The sequence below is a fragment of the Cardiocondyla obscurior genome, linkage group LG02, assembly GCF_019399895.1.
Source record: "Cardiocondyla obscurior isolate alpha-2009 linkage group LG02, Cobs3.1, whole genome shotgun sequence".
Classification (NCBI taxonomy): Eukaryota; Metazoa; Arthropoda; class Insecta; order Hymenoptera; family Formicidae; genus Cardiocondyla; species Cardiocondyla obscurior.
The window spans coordinates 739,803-766,457 of record NC_091865.1 but is presented as its reverse complement, the minus strand read 5'-3'; the positions used below and the strand labels follow the sequence as shown (position 1 = coordinate 766,457).

Here is a 26,655-nt window from a genome sequence, read left to right as displayed (position 1 = left end):
GAGGTTTCGCGAGGAAAACTAGTTTATTCTATGAATTGCGAGCGACAGTGTGCCTGTACGTCGCAAAAATAATACTCACGAGCAGACCCGCGGATACGCGATCAAGTAATCAAAAGACGCGGCGGAAAATCCTTTTGCCAATGTTAAGAGGGCATTTTAATTATTTTCATTTTTCATTTATTTATCCGGAGGGGGGAGTCGGGTCGCGCGATGCGGATCCGGTCGGCGAGGACGCTGCCCGTTGCCCTTTAACGGAGGCAGGTAAATAATTGCGACGGGTGCGACGGCCAAACGGCGTACAAACGATGGAAACCACTACGGAGAGAACGAAAGATCGCGAGGCAATAGCTTTACGGTCGCTTTGCCGGGGCGGACAATTTCATTGCGGCGCCAAGCGAGATGGAAGTCCGATATTTCCCGCGTTTCTTATAACGATTTTCCATATTTTCCTTACTAGCGGCACCGCCGAGGTGGAATTAAAACTCCGGGAGACCGATATCGAAAGGCTCTCGAGTCCCTCGCAAGTTTTTTTTTTTTCCCCCCCTTTCCCCCCTTCCCCATTGTCACATTTCTCACGACAGAAGGACCCGGTGTTTTTCGTATTAATTTAAATATTTCAATCAAAACGTATTTTAAAAAGGAATTCCGCTGCTTATACGCGAATTGCTGTTAGCCGACGGAAATTAGACGAAATAACGTAGGCGGATAGAAAAATAAAAGATAATCGATTTAAAAACCATTTGAAATATTATACATCTAGATTAAACGTTTTCATTGTGTTACACTTAATTTCTACGTAAATTTTCGTCATCAGTTAAAACGGTGAATTTTCATTATTGTTATTGCATACAGACAGATTAAAATGTCCGCACCCAACTCTAGCGCTATCACGATATAACGATCGCGTGCGCGTTTCATCGTGTGACCAACGTTTTACAGGGCTCTACACGACTTTCCCGATAATACCAAACCCATATCCGAATGTGGGTCACGCTTTGCGTCGCCGATAATTATATTTCCCCGCCGCGGCGTTCGCTGATAAAGCGTAATGATCACGAGCGGCGCCGTGTCGGTGTGACGCCCGAAAGATCGGCCGAGTCATCCGGAGTTTCTAGTCTAGATTCCGACCGTATCCATAGAAATCGATCGGGGACCACGTAAGGCGATGGAAAGCGATGTAACAATGCCGTTACGTCTCGCAAAGATCGGAATTCGTTAAAGCGCGCGGAAACAAACAAGTGTAAGAAGCGGTGGAGAGTAGGTAGACAGAGAATACGAAAAGATGAGAGAAAACGAAGGAGCCGCGAGAAGGGTGAGACGGAGGAGGGGGAGAGATGCGGAGAATGCGAAATGGCTCTCTTGGTTCCTCTCGATTTCTTTCTCTCTCTCCTTTTTTTTTTTTCTGCCAGGAAAAGAAAGAGGGGAAAAAAAATAAAGGGGCAGGCAATGCCGCAACAAAAGACAATAGTTATCCCGCCGGAGGGCAACGTGAACTTTTGCACCGTCGGACAATGCTATCGCCGTCGGGCGCAGAGGCGTCGGGCGACAAAACTTTGTCCGGTTTTACACGAGGATCGGCTGGTCCTCCACGAGATTCCTCTCTTTATCCGCCCCCGCGCTGCCGAACTGCCACCTTCCCGCGCGTCGCGCGGTGTACCTTCACCTGGACCGGCATCCGATGCCCCGACGCCGACGAGAAACCCAACCTGCTTCCGAGAACGCATCTACATCTTGAGAAACCGACTGAATTTTTATGCCGCTTAGACGGTACGGACCCGAAAACAAAACGTCTCCTTTCCTGCCAATTATCGGAACAAAGTCGCGGAGGCGGAGACTAGCCGGCGGGAAGACAAACAGTCCGAAAAAGAGAGGAAAGAGAATGTTTACCCGTATGAGAGTGTGTGGATTTATCGCGCCAACAACAGAGGTATAAAAAAAAAAAAAAAAAAAAAAGAGGCCGCGCGAAGTCTTGGCTGAGGGTGTCGGAGAAATTTCGAAACGGAAGTGACGGCCGCGATTATCGTCTTTAAGCGGATTTAAGAATCCTCCGCATCCGCGGGCAAAAGCCGCGAGAGTTCAGGCATCATCAGATCCCGCCTTTGAAAACGAAGGCAAGGTTGACACGGGGTAGCGAACCTCCTTTCCACTGCGCGAAGTAATAATCCGGCGTCCGTTAGAAATTTCCAGCCAAGAATCACGACCGGGCGTATTACTCGACTTTTGCGACGGCGAAGACATTCTGATGCTCCTCCGCGTTTATATGTACACATCGCCGAGAAGAGAGAGGGTTCGGTTAGCTGTCGGAGGGATCTAAAAGGAGCCCCCAAGGGGTGAAAGCGCCGAGAAATGCTGATTAAATCCTCTTTGGCGCGGCCGACGGCACTACGACCGCATTAAATACTTGTAAAAGGACATTATTCGCGAGTTTTATCCGGCGTATTCGCGTAAACGAGGAAACGCGGGTTTCCGCTGGCCAAAAAGCGGCCGACTATAACGAACGGTCTTCCGGTGCTTCGCGCGAGTTTTCTCATTGCTCCTGCGCGGTCGCTAACGTGCGCGAATCAAATCGCAAGCACTCGCCTCGTTATCACAGCCACACAAAGGCAATGTTGTATTAAAAATTCATTGCTGCGAGATAGCATCGACTAATAACTCTAATTTCTTTCTGCTTTTGTAGTTTTAACTTTAATTTATTATTCTTCTGTGCGCATTCAGTTACGGTAAAAGATCTTCGGATTTGCAATCAGTTTGAAAGCACCCATTTATAAAATATTGTTTGCATCTTTTATTTTTTTTTTTTATTTTTTTTTTTCGGTTTTTTGTTTCTTTCTTTCTTAAACTCAAGCGCAAATATTTAATCACTGACAATCTATATATAAAATATAAATTTATTTTAATGTATTCTGAAATACTTATATGCTCGATTTCTTTCATTTATCATTTATAACTGACAGCTTATTCATTTTGTTGTTCGCGTAAGATAATTACAGATCAATATTTTTACGCTATGGTTATGTAATTCAAAATAAAACTCGAATGCTTCAATCCAAAGTAATCAAGACGTGTAAAAAAAAAAAAAAAAGAAAATTAAGCTTTAATCCACAAGAATTTGATATTACATGTCTTTAGCCTCGAAGTTATTTATAGCGATGTGAATAATCCTGCTAATATTAGACTTGATGTTATTTTTATAAAAAGATTTGTAGCCCTTCTTAAAATCTTCTTCGATAAATTAGCGATTTATTTTATAACCCAAGAGTGCTAGTTTTAAACTTGCACGAAAGAAACGGGAAGGTACCAATTTAATCAATATAGACTGAGTTACGTCATAGAATGGCCGCGATCACTCAGTAGACGCTGTTAAAAATAAATGAAAGAAACCAAAATCGACAGCCAATAGCAAAGCCTTCGGGGGAGGGAAAGGGGGAGGAGGGGGAAAGATAAAAGAAAAGAACGGATTTCGTACGCGCAAGGACACGGAATTATTTCACGTGGCTGTATTCTCCATGAGAGAGCAAGAGATCTCAAGGACATCGAATACCTGGCCTTTTGTCGAAAGAAAGAAACAAAAAAGAAAAAAGAAAAAAAAAAAAAGAAAAAGAAGAAGAATAAAAAAACGAGAGATGGGAAAAATGGCGAAAGAGATGCAAATATATTCGCTTCACGGCGAAGTCAACGGGGCGAAAGTGTGCAGAAGGTCAGTCTCCGTCAGCGACAGGTGATCACATATACGCACGAAGGCGGAATTCAAGGTGGAGGTGAATTACCTGGCCGGGATTTAAGGCTAGGTCGCCACCTTCTTCCCGAGTGGCCCTGACTCGTCGCGCTTCCTTCTCCTTGCCCCGCGGAGTATCCCAGCGGCACATTCGTATCCTTGATCGATGCGACACGCGCCCGCGTATCCGGAGTATTCGCGATTTAACAATCGATCGAGCGTAACCCCATATGTATCGAAGTGTGTACACGCTTAGCGAACAAACACCGAGCGAACGACCGCGAAGATTCATTCGGCCGTGCTGTGCGCTGTTAGTGTGTTATTTTCGCAGTGATTTATTCGTTTGAGAATGCTCGCTTTTTCGGTGTTCGTACAGTTAAGTGTATACACACCTTCGCACGAACCTCACGCGAACTTCTTTCAAGTGCTTCTACTCGTAAAGTAGCTCGAAAATTTAACGGAGATAAAAAGAAAAAAAAAGAATGCGCGTGTCCCGCGAATTTAGGAAACATGACGCCCGATTTAAAGAGTCACGTACTTCGCTTTCTAATGCACGCCGTTATTGTACTTGGAGATTGACCGATCTCGGTTCTTTTAATCGTACTTTCGAGGAAAAGGGGGATGCAAGTTTTGCAGCACGGCACGAGTAATTGCGACATGTCGATATAAGGAGATAAGCGGGGGAGAACCCAGCCAGGATTCGCGTGGCACAGAAACTCGAGTATGTTTCAGTTTTACTCGCGCTAATTGCTCAAGTCTGTCGGAGTGCGCGTACGACGAATCTCCGCGGGGACCGCGCCCACGTGCCGCCGGAGTTAACTTAATTACAGCCAATTAAGCGTCAATTAACCGAGTGGCATGCGCGCATACGCGCCAGCGACCTTTTGTACGTAGGTACCATACGTATGCGCAACTACGTCAATCAAGCTAACGAGACGCGACCCGATGATCTCAAGACGTCGAACTCGACTCAACCCTTCTGCCTTTTTCCCCTCAGAAACGAAATCGCTAACGGCAGCTAAAGCATATCCCGAGATAATAATTAATATAAAAATTCTCGCCGTTCTAAACTCTTTATAAATATGTACAACTACGGCGTGTATAATTATTCGCGTATAAATTAATTTATATTTGCATAAAAACATGATATATCCGTAGTATTAACCATGACGGTAATCGGCAATCTTTCTTTCTACGACGGAGCATCGACATCGTCGGCGGTACTCGCGAGACGACGAGCCACCGCAATAATTAATGGCACTCGTCGAATCCTTCGCAAAAAGTTGATCGCTCGGCTGAGAACAGAATGCGGACGCTACACGTCGTTCCAGAAATAAAGCCGTCATTCGTGTTCGTTCCTGTCATTGGCAGGTCTTGAATAATTAACGGTAGATAAAAATACGAGCCAATTAGCTGAATTAAGACACCGGAACAAAACATATACCGAGAACAACGACAAGCCGAGAGAATACGCCAAAGAAATTACGATGATAGAATACGCGTGAAAACCAATTAACCAGTTTGAAGCCGCAGATTTAGTTTCTCGAGAGCCAACTTTACGGGGATCCGAGTTTCCGAAACGGATCGAGACTACTAAAAATCCCACAAGAAAAAAAACCAAAAAAAAACCTACATATTTTCTGGCAAACACGAAAGTTTCCGAACTGAAAGAAAAATATTCCAATCGATAAGCAGCAAAAATTCAACCGAAAATCAACCTGCGAGTGAACGATAAACAAACTAAATGGTCGAAATAGCGAAATCCCGCTGTACTCTAGATATCCAATGTACGAAAAGTGCACAAATAAAAATCGTTAACATTTTGACATAAAACGTTGCAAATGTTGTGAAATAATATATCATCGGATCGAGTCGAAAAGCTGTCCTGTATATATTTTAATAAAAAATATGTATAAATAATATATATCGCAGAGAAATCATCAGGTATAATATTCCGCATGTGCCACCCCTTTTCACATATGTAAAACATCATACATAAATGAAACCCTGATACGCCGCGCGATCTAAATATATTTTACATCTATTTGAAACGTTTTATGAAAAAGACGTATATGCGTCCGACGACGGTGTCAATTAGCAAACACGTGGCTGCGGTCAAGAAACTTAATTCCCGCCGCAACTTTTGTTCGCGAGTCGCACTGGCTGCTCCATTTTTTCGCGACCGCCCGGCGAGTCTCTCACTCGGAAGGAAACACTCCCGGAGGCAAGAAAAGGCGAGAGTGCAAACGCTTTTCCTTATTCATACCGGCCATTATCTCCGACAATGTTACGCGATAAATACCGCCGCGGCGTGGAACCAATTAAGCGCGCAGCGTACCGCGTCGCCGCCGCCGCTTTTATCGCCGATTTTTTGTATTTTTTTTTTTGTATTTTTTTTTTCCCTTCTTTTTGTCATCGACATGCACACCGCTCGATCTCGTGCCACTGCCCACGTGCCGATTAATGAGGCGCGACGGGGAGAGGAACCGGAAAGAATCGACGGTCTGGTTTTTGAGGGGGAGGGAGTTGAAGGGAGAAAGCGGCGATTATAGCCGGCAGAGGAGAAAAGTGAGACGCGGGAGAACGACGAAAGTCGCCCGTAAGAGACGCTAAAAGCGCCACGCGGCTGCGTGAATAATAATCCGTGATTAATAGAGTGCTAAGCCAACGGCATGGCGCGCCCGTCGCATGAATGGCCGTAGTACTATTAAACGGCGGCTATATTACACCTACGGTGATACGCGAGGCGAGAGGGTAGACCACGGGCGCGTAGTGTTGTATATCGGGCCATAGTCAATTTTGTCTGCGCGACGAGATGCCGAAAGTGCACGGCCGATCATTATCTAATCTAATCCAACGCATTGCGTCGCGTCGCGTCACGTCGCATCTATTTACACAATGATTTCCCAATCTGCACGATGAAATAGATAATATATAGATTCGCCTATTAAAAAAAAAAAAAATACATTACACAGGAACTTTTTGCGATTCTGTGACCCTAACTTTGACGCTGAGCTAAATTAAATCTGCCACGTATAAATTAAAAATCAGCATAATATAATTACAATATAAAAGTTTCGTATTTTTTTTTTTTTTTTTTTTTTTAAATAATAAATAGCCAATTTTTAACTTTTGTTTCATATTAAAAAGATTAATGGAGAGGCGTTAAAATAAATAAGCTATTCGAAATTCGATCATTATTTTATCGCAAAAAAATAGAAATTAAAAAAAAAAAAGCAGCAGTAAATATTTTAATACGGAAACGTGATAACGTAAAAATTTCAACTATGCTGATACCAGCCGACGAAACGAAATATGTCTAATATTAGCACCGTTAACAAAGGATCGATGGCGACTACCGCCGAGTTATATCTTGACGATTGAATTTCAGGAGAGAATGTTATGTTATCTATGCGACTGTAACACCTAAGCTGCCCGACGCGCCGAATACCGCGGTGTCTCGTCAGGATTACGGCGCGAAGCGCGGATTCAGAGGGAACCAAGAACGTAATTTCGGAGATAGCCGTGACCGCGGTCATCGGTTGGCGGTTCGCCTACGTAATACGTACTACGTATAAGTGGTGGGTAGAGGTATGCGCAAACGGCAAACAAGAAGTAGCTACTGGCTGCTTCCACAGGTGGTCGGGTCACGAACTGACCCCACTCCATCGGCCCATCTCTTTCTCTCTCGCCCTCTCTTTCCTCGGTCTCTCTCACTTATTTGAATCTCTCTCTTCCTCGCCTTCTCTCGCGGCTATTTCTTTTGCACTCTCCTCTCCCGCTTCATCGCGTTCTTCCCCCCGACGCCCCGAGTTCTATTCTCTTTTCTTTGTCCGAAGCTCACACTCTCGCGCTTGACCCACGGCACATTAGATGTGTAGGTAGGCAGGTACGTAGTACCTTCGAGTGAACCGTCGAACGAAGAAGATGACGCTATGAGTACCTAGCATTCGTAAAGTTGGCGAACGTAAAGTTATCCCGACACTTCGACTAATTTACGCTTGGCTACGAACCGAGGAAGACCTAATTTTTTATTTTTCATATAAAAAAAAAACACGCTCGGAAACGTTCAGATCACCAATCGCTAAACACGACAAAAATTTAACTCGAGTTCTTTTTTTTTACGTAATCTAATTTATAAAGAAATTTCACGTTAATTTTTTTACGACGAGAAACTGGAAAAAATTTTAAAAATTTAACCAAGATACATTTTTTTGTACATTATTTTTTTCACAGGCAGAGCAGTTCATTAAAAAATTGATAAAATATATTATACGTTTTCGTTTATTTATAAATAAGTATATAGATTTGTATATAAAAAATATACAGAAGAATCCAAGACAAAATAATAGGTTTCTTCGTGAATAAGTCTTTTTTTTTTTTAATTTTTTTCTCTCTTTCTTAAGCTCGACAAACTTCTTTTCTAAAGAAATCTGAAAAGCCAGTCTAACCGTAGTTTTCGCACGACCTAATTTCGGTTATCTGGTAGATAAAAGTTATCTCTGCACAACGCGTTGCTTTTGTGAGTCAGTCGTGTTTAGTATTTATGATCGCGAAATAGCCACGAGGCTCTCATGTCGGCAAAAGTTGCGTACGCGTGAAGTGGCCTGGCAAACTTCACAAGGAACTCAAGGCCGTGTTATGCCAAAGCTACGGATATATGTGTACGTGTACGCTGGTAAGCAGATATGGCATTTGCTACGCCGGCAGCAGCTAGCGAGCGTAACTTTAAAGTCGTGTGCGCCGAGTTTCACGTGTGCCGCGTGTATGTACCGCGCCGGCCGGATTGCCGAAGACCGATTTCGCACTAGACGACGTAAGAGCAATTCGTCAAAGATTCGTCAAAGATCTTACGACATACCTGACAAAATATAGAGCCGGCAAAATATTTCGAGAACGATTCTTAGCAAACTCCGCTGCGATATGACTTTTATTATTAATAAAATTGTATCGCATTGATTTAACGTCAATAATTATTTTCGCGTATTTCGTTTGTATTAAAACCGTAGTAATCACAAATTGAACGTATATGGAAATATAATATTTTATATATTTCTCCGTAATATTTTATAAATTATTTATTAAGAGTAATTATTAAGTGAAAAAAAAAAAAAAAAACTGTTTGCATCAACAGTTATATTTTATTATATTACTTTGGATAGATTTACTAAATATGTTTTAATATATGATAACAAATATAAACTGAACGATAATTATTATTAATGCGCGATATTTTTAAATCAGTAAAAAAAAAAAATAAAAATTATTTTAGATTTATAATATAAATTGAATTCAAGTAACATTTAAAAATAAAATCTACTTATTGAAAAGCTCTCGCAAACGACATTCGCCGGAAGAAACTTTAGATTTACGAAGAATTCTTGAATATTTTGTAATATAAATTTTAATATTACAATATTTAATAAAATTAGCTCACGAACGAAAGGTTCACGTGCGATATTATATTGCGCCATTGCACGACCGTCAATTAAATTTCAAAATCGATAATAAAATGTTAAAGATATTAGTATGGCTGTGTCATATATGCACTTGCTTTCCCTCGATCATTAATTAAACGAGAAACACTTGATAAACAAGAAATATTACCGTAAAATGAAATAATTATGAAGAGAAGGTATTATATTAGGAAAAGCTCAGGAAAAAAAAAAAAAAAAACGCGAAAAGTACATTCACGGATTGGTAATCCGTAGTTGTTTATTCAATTCCATCAACGACGGGGTGCGAACGCGCTGTTCGCCGGTGTCCGCGGAAATGGTCTGCGACCGTTTCCATTCGCGCGCGCGCCCGGATTCCGAAGTCCGCAGCGAAGAGAACCGGGTTGCGCTGCTCGGTTGCTCGGTTGCCTTCAGTCGTAGGATGCTGAAGGCACTGCGGTTGCCATGGCGACCCACCACCACCGCAGCCCGATGTAATTATTTGAAAAACGCCCGCCGCAGCCCCATCCCGCCACCCACCACCTACCACCACCCCCGGGGGTTGCCGGGTACAGAATGATGCAAAAGTAGCCGAGTGGACTTTGCATCCGCGTGTCGAGGTATGACGAACGTTACTGCATTCGTGATCTCGGCTCCCGGTAGATTGACGTGCAAAAACGACGAGTGGCATCGTAGCCAAAGAATCTATCGCGGATCAAATCGTCTCCGCGAAGCGGTTAATCAATTTCCGTCGCAGGACGCTGCGGAAATAACTGTTGCGTAAGAACTTTTTACCGTACGGAGCAGCGTGTCAGGCATCGACTTCCGGATTCTGTAACGGACTGTACAATAAATATGCGGGCTTCCGCTTCGTAAATTGGTTCGCTCGAAATAATTAAATGCGAAATTTCCCGCCGCTTTTTGAGATAGCGAAATTTTAGTCGCGAATTTTTTGCGATCTCCGCGAGAGATCCGTCGAGAGTAGCGACTATTTTCGGGCGAAAATTCAACTCGCGGGGATTCGGCCGCGAGATCCACAATGTGGCAATCCGTAAATCCGCGTATCGCGCCCGTATTGGATTCTGAATTTTTCGGCCAATTTTCCCGACGATCGGTTCAGCGGTTTAACTGCGGCGTATGCACGCACATACGCTCGTACGCTTCGGATTCTAGCCTTTTCCGGTAGATATGTGATTGGAATGTGACGAACGGAATCCACTCGACGATTATTACATAATGGCGTTCTTGGATTTAGCAATTTTAGCGTTTATAATATACGAGTATATAATATACGCACGTATCAGCGCAATATAAATCCGTTACGCTTGTAATCAATCGTAATAATATTAAAACGATTGCTACCTATACGAATGCAATTATTATCACCCGTGCAGCATATGGAATTTAACGATTCGACGATGTGTATTTTTCTTTGCGCATGTTCCAATCTGGAAAAATTTTTCTTCTCTTTTATTAAAATCTCTTTATTAAATATACATATCCTATTTCCTTTCGCGCGAGATTTTCTCACGCCAACGTTTCTCTCGCAAATTTTCAAACAAATATAGCCTCGAATCTAACAGGAAATCCACGACGTGAAGAATTCGTATTATTAATTCATGTACGCTGAAAGAAGCCGGCTTTTTCAGGTCGTCGTGCTGAGCGCGCTCAGCACTCACAAAGGATAAAAAAAAAAAATTGTAGACTAACATAAAATACGAGATTTATCATATTAATAATAGAGAGAATTGTTTCGCAAAAAAAAAAAAAAATAATAAATTTTACAGCTTTTTCTAAAAGAGTTGAAAGATTTTTCTTTTTTTTAATTGGTTCCAAAATGCGTAGCTTTAATTAGAGAACGAGTCAGCTTCTGAGTTGGAATGTACTTTCTACCATCCCTCTCGTGTCTACCTGAATGCTCAAGGGTGTACATAATGCGGTAGTCGGGGTGTGGGTTAAAAATCGCAAACGCGAAAGCACGCGGGGATGAATTTCCTACGGCGCGACTTTCGCTCACGCATGGTCACCTCGTCAAGTACCATGTAGGAGGTGTACATGCGACTTGCTAAAAATTATAATTAGAATTATGTGCCCTCGGTCTGGCCGCTACGTGCAACTATTTTACTCGATAAAAAGGTCCGTGACCTCGCTGAATTTATATCACGACTTTCTAAGATGCGTTATTGTTAGATAAAAAGAAAAAAAAAAAAAAAGAAAAAGGAAACACATCAATGTGTAATTTTTTAATTGATATCATTATCTTTTCATGCGTTTACTTTCCATTAATTTCCAACGAAACATCGAATATAGAGAAATATATTTAAAAATATAATTATTACTTTTTCTTTTTTTCTTTTATAACCTACTGTAATTATTTAATTATATTAATTTAATTTCCGAAATAACTTGGCGCTGAAAATACGATCAGAGTGACAACAATAGCATAAAGGTTAGACAAATCGATCGGCAATCGGAAAACGCGTATCTACCGCATATTTCGCGACCCATCTTCGAGAAGACGATGTCGGTCCAGGACGGAGAAATGAACGGAGAAGGTGGGCCGAGAAGACGAAGAGAAGGGAGATGCAAGAAGAAGAGAGAGAGGAGAGAGAGAGAGAGAGAGAAAGAGAGAGGTTCGTGGCGATGCTCACTTGTTGCTCGCTCGACTAATTGCCAAGTAATTGGCCCCGTACCCCCGCTCGTATAAAGTTTGCTTCATTGTCTTTAATAACGCCGTGACCTGCGCTAATGACTCACGTCGCATTCGTCAGGAAAGGGAGACGACGGGCACTCAATGAAGAGGATTCAGAGAGCTCCGCGCATTGTAAATGCCCGAAGAGTTGAAAAGCCAGCGAAACGTGCATAACGTTTCATAAAGCGCCGCTCTTAAGCATTATACGTGGTGTCGTTCAAAAAGTAGGCAATGATTACAAGATCGAATTAAAGGAAATGCGCGAACAAGTTTTTACTTTTTCACAATGTAAAGAGACGACGTTATTACCGTCGTTTATTCCCATTCTCTTCTATCTTTGAAATTATCTCGGCTAATACGTAACCAACGTAAATACCCCTGGTAATATTTATGTCGCGCTAAACAAAACGCTTTAATTTTTTTTTTTTTAATTTCTCTGTTTAAAGATCTGTTTAAAGATCGTTCAAAAAAAAATTACAAACCTACTTGACACTTGACCTAGCGTCTACTAAGAATTGCCAATTATCAGATAGAATGGGGAAATTTTTAAGTGGGCGAGAGTAATTCCTCGTGAAAGGCGCGGCAATTAAAACGAGTAGCCTGTATTTTTCTAGAGGTGCCGGAACAAATCGCACTAGAAAGTTACAGCGAAAAGAAGGGGACGCATTATCCAGATACATTATTAATTCACCATTTTACCATTACTTTCTCATTACTGTTTACTATTTAGCGAACGCTCATTATTATCCTTAATTTCTGCAATTATAATTCACGTCGGTATATTTAATCAACGATTATTTAACTCGGAGAATAATATTTCCAACGTGGAAATATATCACAGATAAGACAACGAGGTAGGAAATCGTCGGAGGAACTATGTCATAAGAGATAAAAAAAGAAAAAAGAAAAAAAATTTACGTGAAACAGACGTAACGGAAGGTAAAGTTGTTTATTACCGTAATGAAAACTTGATTTCTTTGTACGTCACCTCGGATTAAAACAAAAAGTACGCATGCCGGGCTTATAAGTCGATGTGGGTGGAGAGATGCGACGCGGATGTCCGTGTAACTTTCTATCGGGGCGAGCACCTAAAGGATAACCGACATAACGAGGTACACGTGTCGCGCGCAGCAAGATACCTCGGTGCACCGTGTGCGTCACATGTGCGGAAGTAAGAAGCCGGTCGTGTCGCAGCATCCGCGCGACCCCCTACCGCCCCGTGGCCCTGCCCCGGCAGTCAGGGACAATCCGTGCGTGACCAGATGTCCGATTGTGCGTGGAATCGCGGAGTGACTCATGCCCTAAGCGACGTCGTCCGACATAAGGGAGACGTCGGAGAAACCTATAACGCTCGCATGACCTATCGACGTACACGCGTTACCGCACAGGTATTCCATGGGACAGACCGTTCCCCGACAAATCATTTCCTCGTCAAAAATTTTCGAAACTGTCGCCGACAGCGATCGTACGTAATTTCCTTCGACGAAAAAAAAAATATAGCTGAACATATAACTCGCGGAAAAAATTTATTTCCTTTTTTCTTTATGCGATTGTGCGCACACTTAACGATGAAATATCCGGCTTATGCGAATACGTGAACCGACAGACATACCGCCACGTTATTTTGAAATAAGTTTTTACAGGATCGAGCCAAAACCATGTGCTGTTAAAAAAAAAGAAAAAAAAATTGCGTTTCTATACAATAAATGAATTAAAGCGGGTTTTTCGAAATCGCCACAAACCTCAATGAGAGCCGCAAGTTCCGCGCGAAATTCCCACGATAAACCATAACCGTACGAAATGCAGAAAAAAAAAAAAAAATATATATATATATAAAAAGGGGCAATCCGATATTTGTCCTGTAAATAAAGGATAATTCCTGTAAATAAAACTTTCGAATCGAATCGTGAAAAATCACGTAGTTGCCGAAAATTTTCCGAACCACGAACATTTCGCGTCTAAGCTCGAGCCGAAGGGAAGCTTCGTCGTTGAGCGCAATGCGCTTCACCTCGAAATTAAGATCCGCTCGTATACACATGTACACACGAATACGTCCAGACGGGAGGAACATTCAGGAAAGGACATGGGGAAAAAGGATGAAGGCGAGGAGCGAAGCAGGGTAGCAGACGGAGGAAACGGCCGGAGACGGAGAATCTCAGCGACGCGCCGGCTAGACGGCATCGTAAACTCCGGCGAGGAACTTTTGAATTTTAGTAAGAGACGCTCCTTCTCTCTGCCCGACTCCTCTTTCTCGCCCCGATTTCGGTCGGTGCCCGCTTCCTCTTTCCCTTCTCATCTTCCTGCTCGGTCGCCTTAGCCCTATAAATTAAGGGTTTCTCTCGTTCCTCCCCGTCCGCAACTGTGCTACCTACGCCCGCACACTAGCGTCGATTAAGGGAACACCGTAGTGAGCTAACATATCCTTGGAGATCCTGCCAGAGCTCCTCGCCAAAGTCGGCAGAGGTCGCCCAGAGAGAGAAAAGTAAGAGAAAAAGAGGAAGAGCCGCGATCCTAAAGGGGTAAGTCTTCCCCGAATGACGAAATAATTCAAAAGCGCGCGAAGTCAATAACTTATCTTCAACAGAAAACGCCGATAGCTATGCCGTTAAGTTTGAAGCATCAATCCAAGCGCCTTCGCGAGAACCGTGGCATTACGATACCAAGGCGTTTGATTAAGCGGATTAGGTACGAAGCCGCTTTTGAATTGCAGATTAACAGTTTAATGACGCACCACGTCGATCAATAATTAATGTTCGTGTTAAATATGCGATAAGCAAAATTTTGCCCGGATTCTAAATATCGCTGGACGCGCGATTATCGCGGTAGAGCAGCGAGGCGACGCGGCTAGGCAGACACAAATAACGAAATGAGAGGGCGAAATTCACACGAGGGATCTTTATTATTTATGTGTAATTTCCCGTCGGGACGAATTTATTTCGCAAGTGTTTCGTGAAGTTGGGAACTTCAGGAAGTAGTTTTTGGTTACGAGGCCACGTACTCGCGAGGAAAGGAACCTAGTTCCTTTTTTTTTTTTTTTTATTGCTGGCCAACGCGCACTTAGCATAGAAACGTCCTTCCGGGTCATAGGTATTCAGATTTTCTATCCCTGGCACCCAGGATCCTTTTTCCTGCGGGATACGCGAAGGATGCTGCCTGCGGAGGGTGGCTCGAAAGAAACGATAGAACCGGAGCGCGCGAAACGGAAGGGAAGGTGAGCGGAACAGCGGGAGGACGGGGCCGGGTAGACAGGGGGGTCGAAAGGGGAGGGAGGGAAAAGAAGTCGGCAGCCATAAAGAGCGAATGAGAAAAAGAGACAGACGGAGAAAAGGGGTGGGCGAGAGGGGATAATTCCACGGCTAAATATCGGTAAAAATCAATACTATCTCTTTTCCTCGACGCACTCCCGTCGCAACTAATAATGCACGCAAAAAGCGCAACTCTAAAGGATCGATAAATCAATTTCTTAACGATTTTCCGTGCATCGATCGCGGGACGCGTACTTCCATCGCGAGAATTCCCTCCTGCAAAATACATTTCTGCATATCGTCCTACATAACCGGTGAAAATATTCGTCATCGGCAAAACTACAGATATAATTTTACTCCGTCGTTTCGCAGAGTAATGCCTCTATATGGAAAAAAATATAAAAAAAAGATATTCGCGTATATATATTTTTTAAAAATAAATATTAATGAAAATATACGTTTCATAAAAACCTATCTTTTTACTTCACTCGCATCATCTTAAAAAAAAAAAAAAAAATTAAAGATATAATTCAGCTATTACCCGTGCGGCTTAAACGATTCCACGTATACACACGCGAGATAATCTTTATCAAACTTTCTCCGTAACACGACAGTTTGGGGGCCTGGAGTGATTTCAATGCAACGGAGGAAGTTGGCCGTAAGCGGACGAATACCGATACGACTGTCGTATAGTACGAACAAGTTGCTACCAAGGTAGCAAGGAAATACCCGCGTAAGAAGGGCAAGATATTCGAGCCAGGGGAAACAAGTTGCAGCCCGAGAAAATTATCAACCATAAATTCAAGGCAGGTCGAGACAGTGTCTGATACATGGCGCCTCGTTGCCATTTCCAAGTGCAATGCAACTTATACGCGTTTTCTATGCAGCTGCATCTCCGCGACGTCGTAACGCATTAAATGGCTCTGTAAAAAAAACGCAATCCACCCCGGTTGATTTTACATCGAGATACGCCGTGTGATTTAACCGTCAAATAAAATCGAACTTAATAAGTAATTTCGAAACGATATCTAATAAATCGATTGCAAATCGATCCGAGAACATTTTGGATTATTTTACAAACATCGCCCGCGCATGAATAAAGACATATTTGTTTTTAGAATTACACGTCGTTTATCCAGTTGCCGTTACTTTTGATTTTATCTCGCGGCACCGGCGATAAAGACCAATAAACGTCCATTCCCACGAAAAATATCGATTGTTATATTTATCTGCAGCGAAATTAAATCACTCGGGATAATTCGAACGAACCGCGAGCTCGTCTTTTGCCAAAGAATCCATTCCAGGCTGCGGCCTGGCCAGAACCTTGCCCCAACTAAAACACTAAAGATTACGCCGGAGGTCCATCAGCGAGCTACCTCCGCGTCTTACACGTAAATCTCTCGCAGAGAACCCATTTCGCGTGTCGCGCACGCGAATGTTTCCCCGGCCGTAGATTTGATGCTTTTTCGAGTGCCGGCGCGATTTAGGTATCGCTTTAACCGGCGCGATATGGTACGAGGCTACTCGTTCGGTTTGCCGCGCTTTAGAGAGAGAAATAAAGAGGTAGGGAAAGAAGTTCGCGGGAAGGATCGCTACACGGCGATCCGTGTTTCCGCCTGTCCTTTTCCGAAACGCGGCGGGAGTAACGGCGTGGAACCGCGGACTCGACCACGACCTGAGACAAACGGTAACGAAACGCGCCTGCCGCCCAACGTCGCCGCCGAGGATCCCCGACGTTCCGAGGGATCCCTTTGCACGCGAAAGTGTAAACGGCGGTGGCGAACGCACAAGCGAGAGCTGCCTTGGTCCGAGACCAAGGGTCCGACCGAGCGACCGACCGACCAACCAACCAACCAACCAACCAACGCCTCCTCCTGCTATCGGCGTTCTTCCTCTCTCTTCTCATCTCTTCTCTCTGTCCCTACCGCCGAAGGAGGAGTAAAAAGGAGAAGGGAACAAAGTGGTTCTCAACGAGTATCTTGTAGGAAAACGATGTTTTTTTTTTTTTCCTTTTTTTCTTTTACCTTTTCTATCGAGAAATATCGCTGAGGGCTCTGGCACGAGTGTGAGACAGGGCGCTCAACACCCACCGATTTGAATAACAATTCGTTATCGAGTAGCTACGACGAAATATCCTTCAATAAGTCTGATAAAAAATATTATATTATTTTATCACTCTTTGTTTGATATTTGACAGTTGACTATACAATTAAAAAAATATAGTTTTTTTTTTTTAATTATTTTAAGATTTTTTTTTTAATAAATCACGTTTCAAATAATTATTTTTGATAAGCGAGGAATGAAAAATTGGTAATGTAATATCGTTCTATTTATAAAAATGTTTTCTGGTGACATTACTCGCAAGTACAGTAAAGAATACAAGCTTCCCTCCGTCTCACACGCGTCGTACAAAAAGGACATAGCCAAGACGGAAGAAGGGAATGCTTTCACGAGATTTGCGAAATTGCTGCAATTTTTGTGCCACCTTTAACACGCGCTAACTATCGATCCATGCGTCATACCCGTGACAATAGTCCTTCGTACGTCGTCTATATCTTGTTCTCTGAAGGAATCGACAAAAGAACGGCATCCAAGTGTGTTAAAAGGCGAAGGGCGTAGAACGGAGGATGACAAATAATTTGCAGACAGCAGTGCGGAGAGATATCGTGAAAAATTAAAACACTAGAAATATGAGAACCTCCGTTCACTCTTTCCCCCTCTCTGTCCCCTCTGCCTCCCTCGAACCCCGACCCACCCTCCGTAACCCCTCCGGGGTGGCTAGGAGGGTTTAGGGTGAAAGGGGGGGCGAGAGTAGGAAAGGTGGAGGGAGGTGGGTCTCGTACAACACCATGCAAAAGTTCCCATCACCTCGCGCTGTACTATCCACACCAAAAGCTCGTGTCCGCTTATTTTATTTCGGTCTCGGCCCCGAACAATACGCCGGGGGTACTTATAACGGAAAAAAGAAAAGCGAGGAAAGAGAGAAACATACTTTATCCCCGGCTAATTTATCTTACTGCAATTTCTCCATTCCGCCGGCCGGGCGCGCGTGTGTGCTCACTTGGACCGAAGGGAAGTGTTAACTAAGTTGTGACAGGCGGACGATTATTCAACGTCGACGAAATTATAGGGTTACCCTATAATTTATGTTAGTTAATTAAGAGTGGACGGGAATTAAAATTCATGTTAGCGGAACTGCATTCTCGCGCGCGACTTCGTCGTATCAATTTCGGAAATTTTTTTTTTTAACCCACGAAAACCTAACGCTTTAAATATTACAAATTTTTTCCTACGCCAACTGTTTCTTATATTATGATTTATACACGTGCATTTTCCTTATGAAATTCGATCGTCGCATTTCACAACGTGGAAAGTTCCTTCGCATTACTCGCATATCGCGTCTGTCCGCATGTTTGACGCAATTGGTTCGCGGTTTTTAGATCGGAATTTAGAATATTCCACTCACTGACGAGCACAATACGCGTTACACCCACGCACGCACATGTAACGCGCGCGCGCGCTCGCCCGTGCACGCACACACGTGCAAATGTATCCTCTTTCCCGTTGATATTTGACGAGCGTATGTCGCAACTATGTTCCGAAACACGAACGTGTCCGCGCCTAAAAATGATCCCGGGCTGTGTATCGCGGTATCAGTCTGCAGCCTCACGTACGTACGTACATAATAACTATTAAAATCGTAACAAATTTTTTCCTAGCCCAATACAGCGCGCGTTTCAGTCGCATCGTGCAAGTCTCAAATAATACGTTCCGCCTCATTCTCCGATTCAGCCGATCGAATCCTAGGGGCGCGTAACAGCCCCGGACGCTTGTTACAAAACTATTCGAAAAACTGGTTTTCGCCATTTGACCGGGCGACCAACCCCCGCCTCCACCGTGCGTGCGTGCGTGTGCGTGCGTGCACCCGAGCGAGCGTAGTCTCAGATCGCTCTACGCGGGCATGCAGCGCGCCCGAAGCACGTGATAAGTTTAGTCGAGCGTACGAGCGCCCCACGTGTTTGCCTCGGACAACGCACTGAGACGATGACTCGATGCGAGCGATTAAGACGAATCCCGAAGGGCGTAAATGAGAACGTGCCCGAGCACTATCAGGAAGAATGCGGACTGACCGGGAAACGAGCATTAAACAAACGCCCAGCTACCTGTGGACCGTGTTATCTAGGAATGCCAACGCACGCGATACATTCTAGTCTCTTCGCGCGACGCTCTTGTGACTTTTTACGTCGCGCACATGGGAAACGCACTAATCGCGATCGTATTTTCCACTTTTTACTTTAGCAATTTATTATACAACGTCGCGTCATTGAGTTCTTATTTTATTATTCTGACTTGCAGTAATTTTAGGTTTAAGAACGCAGAATATTTAGGAAATATGAACGTAACTTTACAATTTACGTTGCACGCAGTAAAAGAGTAAAGAGTAAATGTAGAGTAATGTAAAGAGTTGCATTTTACGTCGAGCTTCTTTTATAACGCTACCGTTTTTTCTACAACCCAGCCGAAAATATTTTCGGTAAATATGGATTTATCTATCATACTTTTCGGCTACATTTTGTGCATTGAAACTTTGATATCAATTTTTTAGAGACATTAAAAGTGTATTCGGTCAACCAGTACGTTCAACAGAGCGGCAATTTTTCTTTCTCGCTCTTTTTTAATTGCCAATTTTTCTCCTTTACAAATGTTTAAAAAAATGCGACATAGAGATAAATTTTAAAATATGTTACTTTGCTTTTTTCTACAGATGTAAAACGTAGAAATGAGTTTCTCTTCTTGGTATAACATTAAAGTTAGAATGATCGATGAAAAGAAACGAAGTAGTAAAGTAAATAGCGGATATAAAAATTGAAAGTTACGTTGAACAATAAAAATGTAAGAAAATAATATAAGATTTAATCATAAACTATTTATAAAATGTGTATATAAATAATTGAGATAGCGAGAAACACAAAAAAAAAATTTTTTTCTAGAAAGATACGTTTGTGCGAGGCATCTTAGACATGGTCACCAATACTTTAATCTTAATGCTTCATATTTAATGTTCCACATTAAAAAAATGTCGCGTTAAAAAGCTTTACAATGAAGCTTCCATCAAAGCGGAGGTCTAAGCAAATCTGGCGCGTGACGGTTAAAAGAAAAAAAAGAAAAAAAAAAATTACAAACGACGAGACTTAAACGCGGGTTTCGCGTTATGTTAAATGGAATTGTCGAGTACGTAAAAAAAAAAGAAAGCTTTTGCCGTAACTCTGCAAAGTAGCATCGTCATTCGTACGAATGTACCAGGGTGGAACGCTTATGTTAATGAGCCCGCGCGATTACCAGACAGGGACGGCGAGCGTAGAGATGACGGCGAGGTGATAGAGACGTTCAGACCGGATACGAAGAAGGCCAGAGAAAAGACGTATCAAATAATCGTTGTCATGCACCTACCGGGTATCGACGTTCTTAACCCCTGACTACTTTTCCTCGCGGGGCGAGCTCCGGCGGAGGAAGTCGCGGACGAACGTGCACGCACACCTGCGTTAAAGGTACTCCCACCTGCGGGCGGCACCTGAGACACCGAGTGATACCGCGACGAAAGCAAGTTTTTTTTTTTTTTTTTTTTTTTTTTACGCACCTGATAGACAGCGAATACTCGCGTATCGGGAAAAAATTAACAGTCATTTTTCTCCAATTTTCCCGCTCGATTACCGAATTTAATTACTGAACAACAGTTACTATTAGCAATAAGTTTTATTTTCGACAGATAAAAAATGGAGTTTTCTTTTATTTTAATTTATTTTTATTATCATAAGCAGGTTGTGTAAGTGACCAAATTTTTGGCGAACCGATCAGTTAATTTTAATGAGAATGCAGTTTCACCGAGCCTGCGTTGTATTAACTAGCGATCGTGGCATTCGGGAAATGTCAGCAAACGCTAAGCTAGCTACATTGTATTATTCTAAAGCGCGTTGTGCGGAGCCAACTGTGCAACGGTGACCAGGAAGATCCTAGCCGAGGTAACGGATTCTCGAGGTATACTGTTACTACGCCTGAGAGAACGTACTAGTGAGCGACTACCGGACGATTGGCACGGAACGAAGTATCGAGCCGTAAAACAATTGTCTAAAAATATCCGCGATAGGAAAAGAAAAAAAAAAAGACTCATCGGCCCGTGATCGAGTCACGGAATAATCTTGAACCAATCGAAGACAAGCCGTGAATAATCTTAACTTAACGTTGTCTAAAAGTTCCTATTCGCTACTCTTTCAATTTCTTCGTACAAACGTACAGATTATGCATTTCCACCGGAGCACTTTTCACCGATAAACGTAACAAGCATTACAATAATTAAATATATATAAATATTCAATTAAAAGTCGTTTTAGGAATATAGAATAATATTAATTTTATCGTTGGAAAATATTATCGCACATTAAGTGACCGCGATCATGCCTTCCGCTTTTTACTTTAGTAATTTATACAATGTCACGTTATTAAGTTCTTACATAAAATTACCAATCGCGATGTAATACAGAAAAAGACGCGTGAAAAAAAACGAGCGGTTAATAAATACGCTCTTTGACACTGTTCTTGACCGATGATATCGATTACACGGAGATTATTTCATCAGCGCTTAGTTATTCCCGGAGGAGGCTCGGAGCGACGGGTGAAAAAGAAACTCGACACGTGGAATTAATTGTTCGTTAAAAAAATAATTTCATACGAATATCGGTAGCACGGTAGCGAACGACTTATCAGCGGCAGCGAGAACTTGGATAGCGCACAAAGCTGCGGCCGGGAGTTAACCTTCGCGGGAGATTCCTTTGACCACGCGAATACAGTTTTTCGTGAAACCTCGCGTGACCACCTACCCAACCCTCCCTCTTTACCCTTCCGCCGACCCTTCCTTGCGCGGACCCGAGAAAAAGTTTACATACGCCTTCACGCAAAGTTCCACCCCGATTGGCCAGACGCACGTGCGAGTGTTCTTTCGCGTGACAGTGGACTGTTATGGCCAATATGACGACAGATTATCTATTTATACCACCGTACAGAGCGTTTCATAAAGCTCGGCGTTTCCGGCAAAGCGAAAAAATAATAAAAATTAAATACCGCGATATAACAAATTCTTTAGAGATTTAATTTCGATAATCGATTAGTTCGAATTTCGAAATATGAATAGATGTACAAAATTACATCAAATCTATCTTATTTTCTTTATAGGAATCGGTGAAATTCCTTTTGAAATATCGAAGATCTTTTCTTCAGAGAGAAATACACGAAAACACCTAGCGCATTCTCGATGCTGAACGAGATATCGTCGACGTACGTTAATAATATATTTCCTTCGAACAAATTTTTATTTCAGAACGAAACGTTACGCGATAATAAGTTCTGGTTTGTCGTCTTCCTGAGAAACAAATGGAACGGCTTTGATAATTCGTGCAAAGTGCAACCTTGACGTTCTCGTTCTAAAATTTGCCGGGCATAACGTATATTACATCATTCAGATATTTGCGGTACCGACTGCATACTAAGATTATGCGTGCACGCGCGCGAGGCATCGTTTTAAATTCACTTGGAAGAAAAAAAAAAAAAAAAATACACCGCGTTATCGCGAGGCGAGCGATGACGCATCGGATAACCTAGTCGACCTAAACCGGGTTCTCAAAATTCGTGTCCGCAGCACGTGTCCAAGTGCTTCTAAGACACGAAAGTGACAGCCGACACGGCGGATCGTTACAATTTCGCGCGTCAATACTATTGCAAAGAAACATTTATCGTGTTGGACGCGAAGTAATATTAATCGTGAATAGCTCGATGAGGAATATCGTCGAAGCGCGGGCGAAGCGTTTAAAGCGTGATCGGAAGTACGAACGCCGTCGGTGGCCTTATCTTATCGCGAGCTTCTCGGTAGGATAAGAAGAACCTTGATCGCGTCGCAACAAAAGCGAATCGGCACCTTGCCTCTCCTTCAGGGTCTCGAAACGTTGGTTTTCTTCGCGCGGCGAGTTTTAAAAAAAATTTATTTTTACTGAACGACGAGGTCGATTTAATTTGTTTCTCGCATTTTTCTCGGAGGGCAATTTTTTTTCTGATTTTACAGATACGCCCGGCCGTGGGCAAATTTATAGCGATAACGACGTAGGATCGTTCGATAGCGTCGTATTGAATTACCGGAATATTTTTCTCGGGAACAAGGATTAATGCACTGCCCGAGCATAATCGGCACGGGCACGCGTCTAGATGGAATTTATTATAGCCCGGCGGTGCACGGGAGTCGCGCATGTCATTAATCAGTCCCGTCGCATCTCGGAGACACGATAGATTGCCTTTAATCAGACTAATTAGCGATATATACGAAGATTATAAAGTAGCCGTGGTCTAAGACGGTGGCGCGGCGGCGTGCCATGTAATGGCAATCGAGTCACACGTCTCACGAACGAGCTCTAAAATCCGCGACTTAGGAACGTTGTTTCCTAGTATTAAATTGAGTTGCAATTTCTAATTAGAAAACTCAGAGAGTACAGTAAGAAATTTCAAATAAATTAATTATATTTTTATAAAAATAATTTTATTTAAAATACTTTCATCTGATACAGAAAGTTGAACGCAAACAAATACAGTACGAGAGCAATAAAAAAAAATTAAAAAAAAAAAAAAAATTAAAAAAATTAAAAAAAAAATTTTTATCTCGAGTAATTAAATGACGAATTAATCGAGCAGGCCGCAATAAATCTACAAATCCATTCGGCGGCGGCTTCTTGCCGGTGTAAAAGTAAATCGCGATCGTACAGCTCTTGCTGATACTCTAAATGATTCGCACGTGCACCGGTTACATTCTACCGACGCTTACTTCATACACCCTGTAACTAACTAGAGAAACATCACGCGACGTACGTGTCGCACGCTAATCTAGCTCTATTCCAGTCTAGTCCAGCCGCGCTAGCCGTAAAGCCGCTGGAAAGACAGCCCGCGGCTGTCTCCCTTGAAACGAGAAACGACTGTGTGCAAAAACACGAGGAGAATCGTCCTGCATCGAAGAGCACGACTGTTATTATTGTACGCGCTTAATTGTAAGGAGTCCTGTGGTAACTGGAGATAGCCGCATCGCTGTTGATACCAAATAACATAAACTCGTGCATATCTATAATGGCTTCGTATCCAATAATAATCTATCTTTGCGAATCTACCTCTCCCACCGTGCAGTACAATTTGCATCATGATTTGCATCACAGTTCGCTAATGATAATTAACAATATATTGGTTAGCAAATAAGTTTCGGTTTTAGTTACGTTAAAAAAAAATCCGAACGAATTTATTTGCTAACATGTATATTCATACGTGCCGCAACGTATTCGATAACGATAGATTATACCGGCGCCCTTCGGTAGCGTAATTTTAAGGGTACTTGGTGGTGCGTCGATGAAGAAATGCGTGGGAAGTAGAGCAACATCATTAGCGAACAACGCTATAAGGAACTCTCCACTATTTTCTCGAGGGAGTTGAAACGAGGTGAGCCGCGAATAAACGTAACTTAAAAAGGAAGTTTTGCTAGCGAGGCGCGCCACGTGGGTGGGTGACGACGTACGCACTCATTTCCCGTGCTATCGAGAGACCTTAGGAAAATTAATATCGCGAGTCAAACGCTCGTGTGTTCTTCCTGAATTAAAATGCACTCGCAACCGACCGATCGGTATTCCGATGGAAATTACTGTCTCGCATTCTAACGAAGTGTTAATACGCGAGACAAATAACGCTCGTATTTCAAATAAAAGTTGCAACGTGGGAAATTAACGCGACGCGCGGTCAATACTTTCTTAATGCATGACAAGAAAGGCGTTTTAATAATGATAATTTTCACCCACCCCTTTTTTTTCACTGTGTTAAATATTAAAAAATTGTTTCTCGCAATTTTTCTCGGAGGGCAATTTTTCTGATTTTACAGATACGCTCGGCCATGGGCAAATTTATAGCGATAACGACGAAGGATCGTTCAATAGCGTCGTATTGAATTACCGGAATATTTTTCTCGAAAACAAGGATTAATGCACTGCCCGAGCATAATCGGCACGGGCACGCGTCTAGATGGAATTTATTATAGCCCCGCGGTGCACGGGAGTCGCGCATATCATTAATCAGTTCCGTCGCATCTCGGAGACACGATAGATTGTCTTTAATCAGTCTAATTAGCGATATATACGATTATGAAGTAGCCGTGGTCTAAGACGGTGGCGCGGCGCCGTGCCATGTAATGGCAATCGAGTCTATACGTCTCATGAGCGAGCTCTAAAATCCGCGACTTAAGAACGATGTTCCCTAGGCGTTATCGCGAGGGTGTTTCGCGAATTCAAAATTGTCATTTTTTGTGTAATTACGCAATAAAAGAATAATTTGCGCAGTATTTTGCATTAAAAAAAAAAAAAAATTAGTAAGGCTGATAAATGAGTTCGTTCGCTTTGTTAACTATTGCTGTTGGTATATAATTATTGCTATATAATTATTGCTATATAATTATTGCGATATAAACTGTACTGTACTGTACTGCCATGTAAACTATATGACAAAAAACGAACGAAATTATTTACCAACCATACCAAAAGCCAAAGCATAGAACAAATTGACTGAGAAACTTGCCCTTGGTCGAGCCTATCAACAGGACCACCGGGTCCCATCATCGCTGGGTGTCCAGGTCCCATAGGTCCAGCCATAGGATGTCCTCCTGGTCCAAATGGGCTTCCTGGCGGTATGCCGTACTGCGGTGCTCCGAACGGTTGACCGTGCGAAGGAAAATGCGGATTGCCAGCACCAGGAGGTACGAAGGGCGGTCCCGAAGAGCCAGGTCGGCCAACAAACTGCGGTGGGGCACCAGAAGGTGATCCGAACGGACTGGGCCCAGGTCCATTGTACGGTGGGCCAGAATTATTCGGGGGCGGTGGAAAACCGGTGGAATTAGGCGGTGGTCCAGGGCCAGGTGTCGAAGAACCGCTTGGCGCGGGAGAGGCGGTGTATTGTGGTGTCGCCGAACCAGGTGGTGGGCCCTGATACGGCGGAGCTCCGGCTGGACTACCAGCGCTGCCGGGAAATGGACTCGGCCCTTGGAAGCCTGCATTACTTGGTGGGCCGCCTGTGCTGTTGTATGGGCCTGAGCCAGGACCACCACCCTGGCCAACAGAATTGGGTGTAAAAGGCGATGCCTCTGAACCGGGCGGCGGGCCCTTCCAGGAGGCTGGTGTCCCGGGATCCTCCAGCGTGGTAGTGGCTGCCAATGGTGTATTTAGGCGGCTACAGCCTGCAAACAGTTAAGTATTATAGCTTTTTTATTGAGTGATGCAGCTGAAAACTGCATTATTGATAACATACACTAAATATATTTTTTACATAAATTGTACAATGCAACTCTACGTATCTGTAACAAGAAGTTACAACATAAACGCAAAAGATAAAATTATCACGTTAACATTAAAAAATTGATATTTATTTTATTTCTATCATATTTATGACAGAAAAAGTAATAAAAAACAGATCATGCGTATATAAAGTATGGCATAAACAGATATTTTC

At 42.9% G+C, this 26,655-nt stretch overlaps 1 protein-coding gene across 1 annotated transcript in view; it reads right to left on the bottom strand.

Moving 5' to 3' along the window:
- The window catches only part of Chi (LIM domain-binding protein 2 Chi), a 130,682-nt gene that overhangs the window by 102,451 nt on the left and 1,576 nt on the right, over positions 1–26,655 (bottom strand). The window contains exon 2 of the mRNA XM_070674465.1: positions 25,729–26,383. Within this exon, the coding sequence (XP_070530566.1) occupies positions 25,729–26,383 (655 nt within the window). The remainder of the gene's footprint in view (positions 1–25,728; positions 26,384–26,655) is intronic.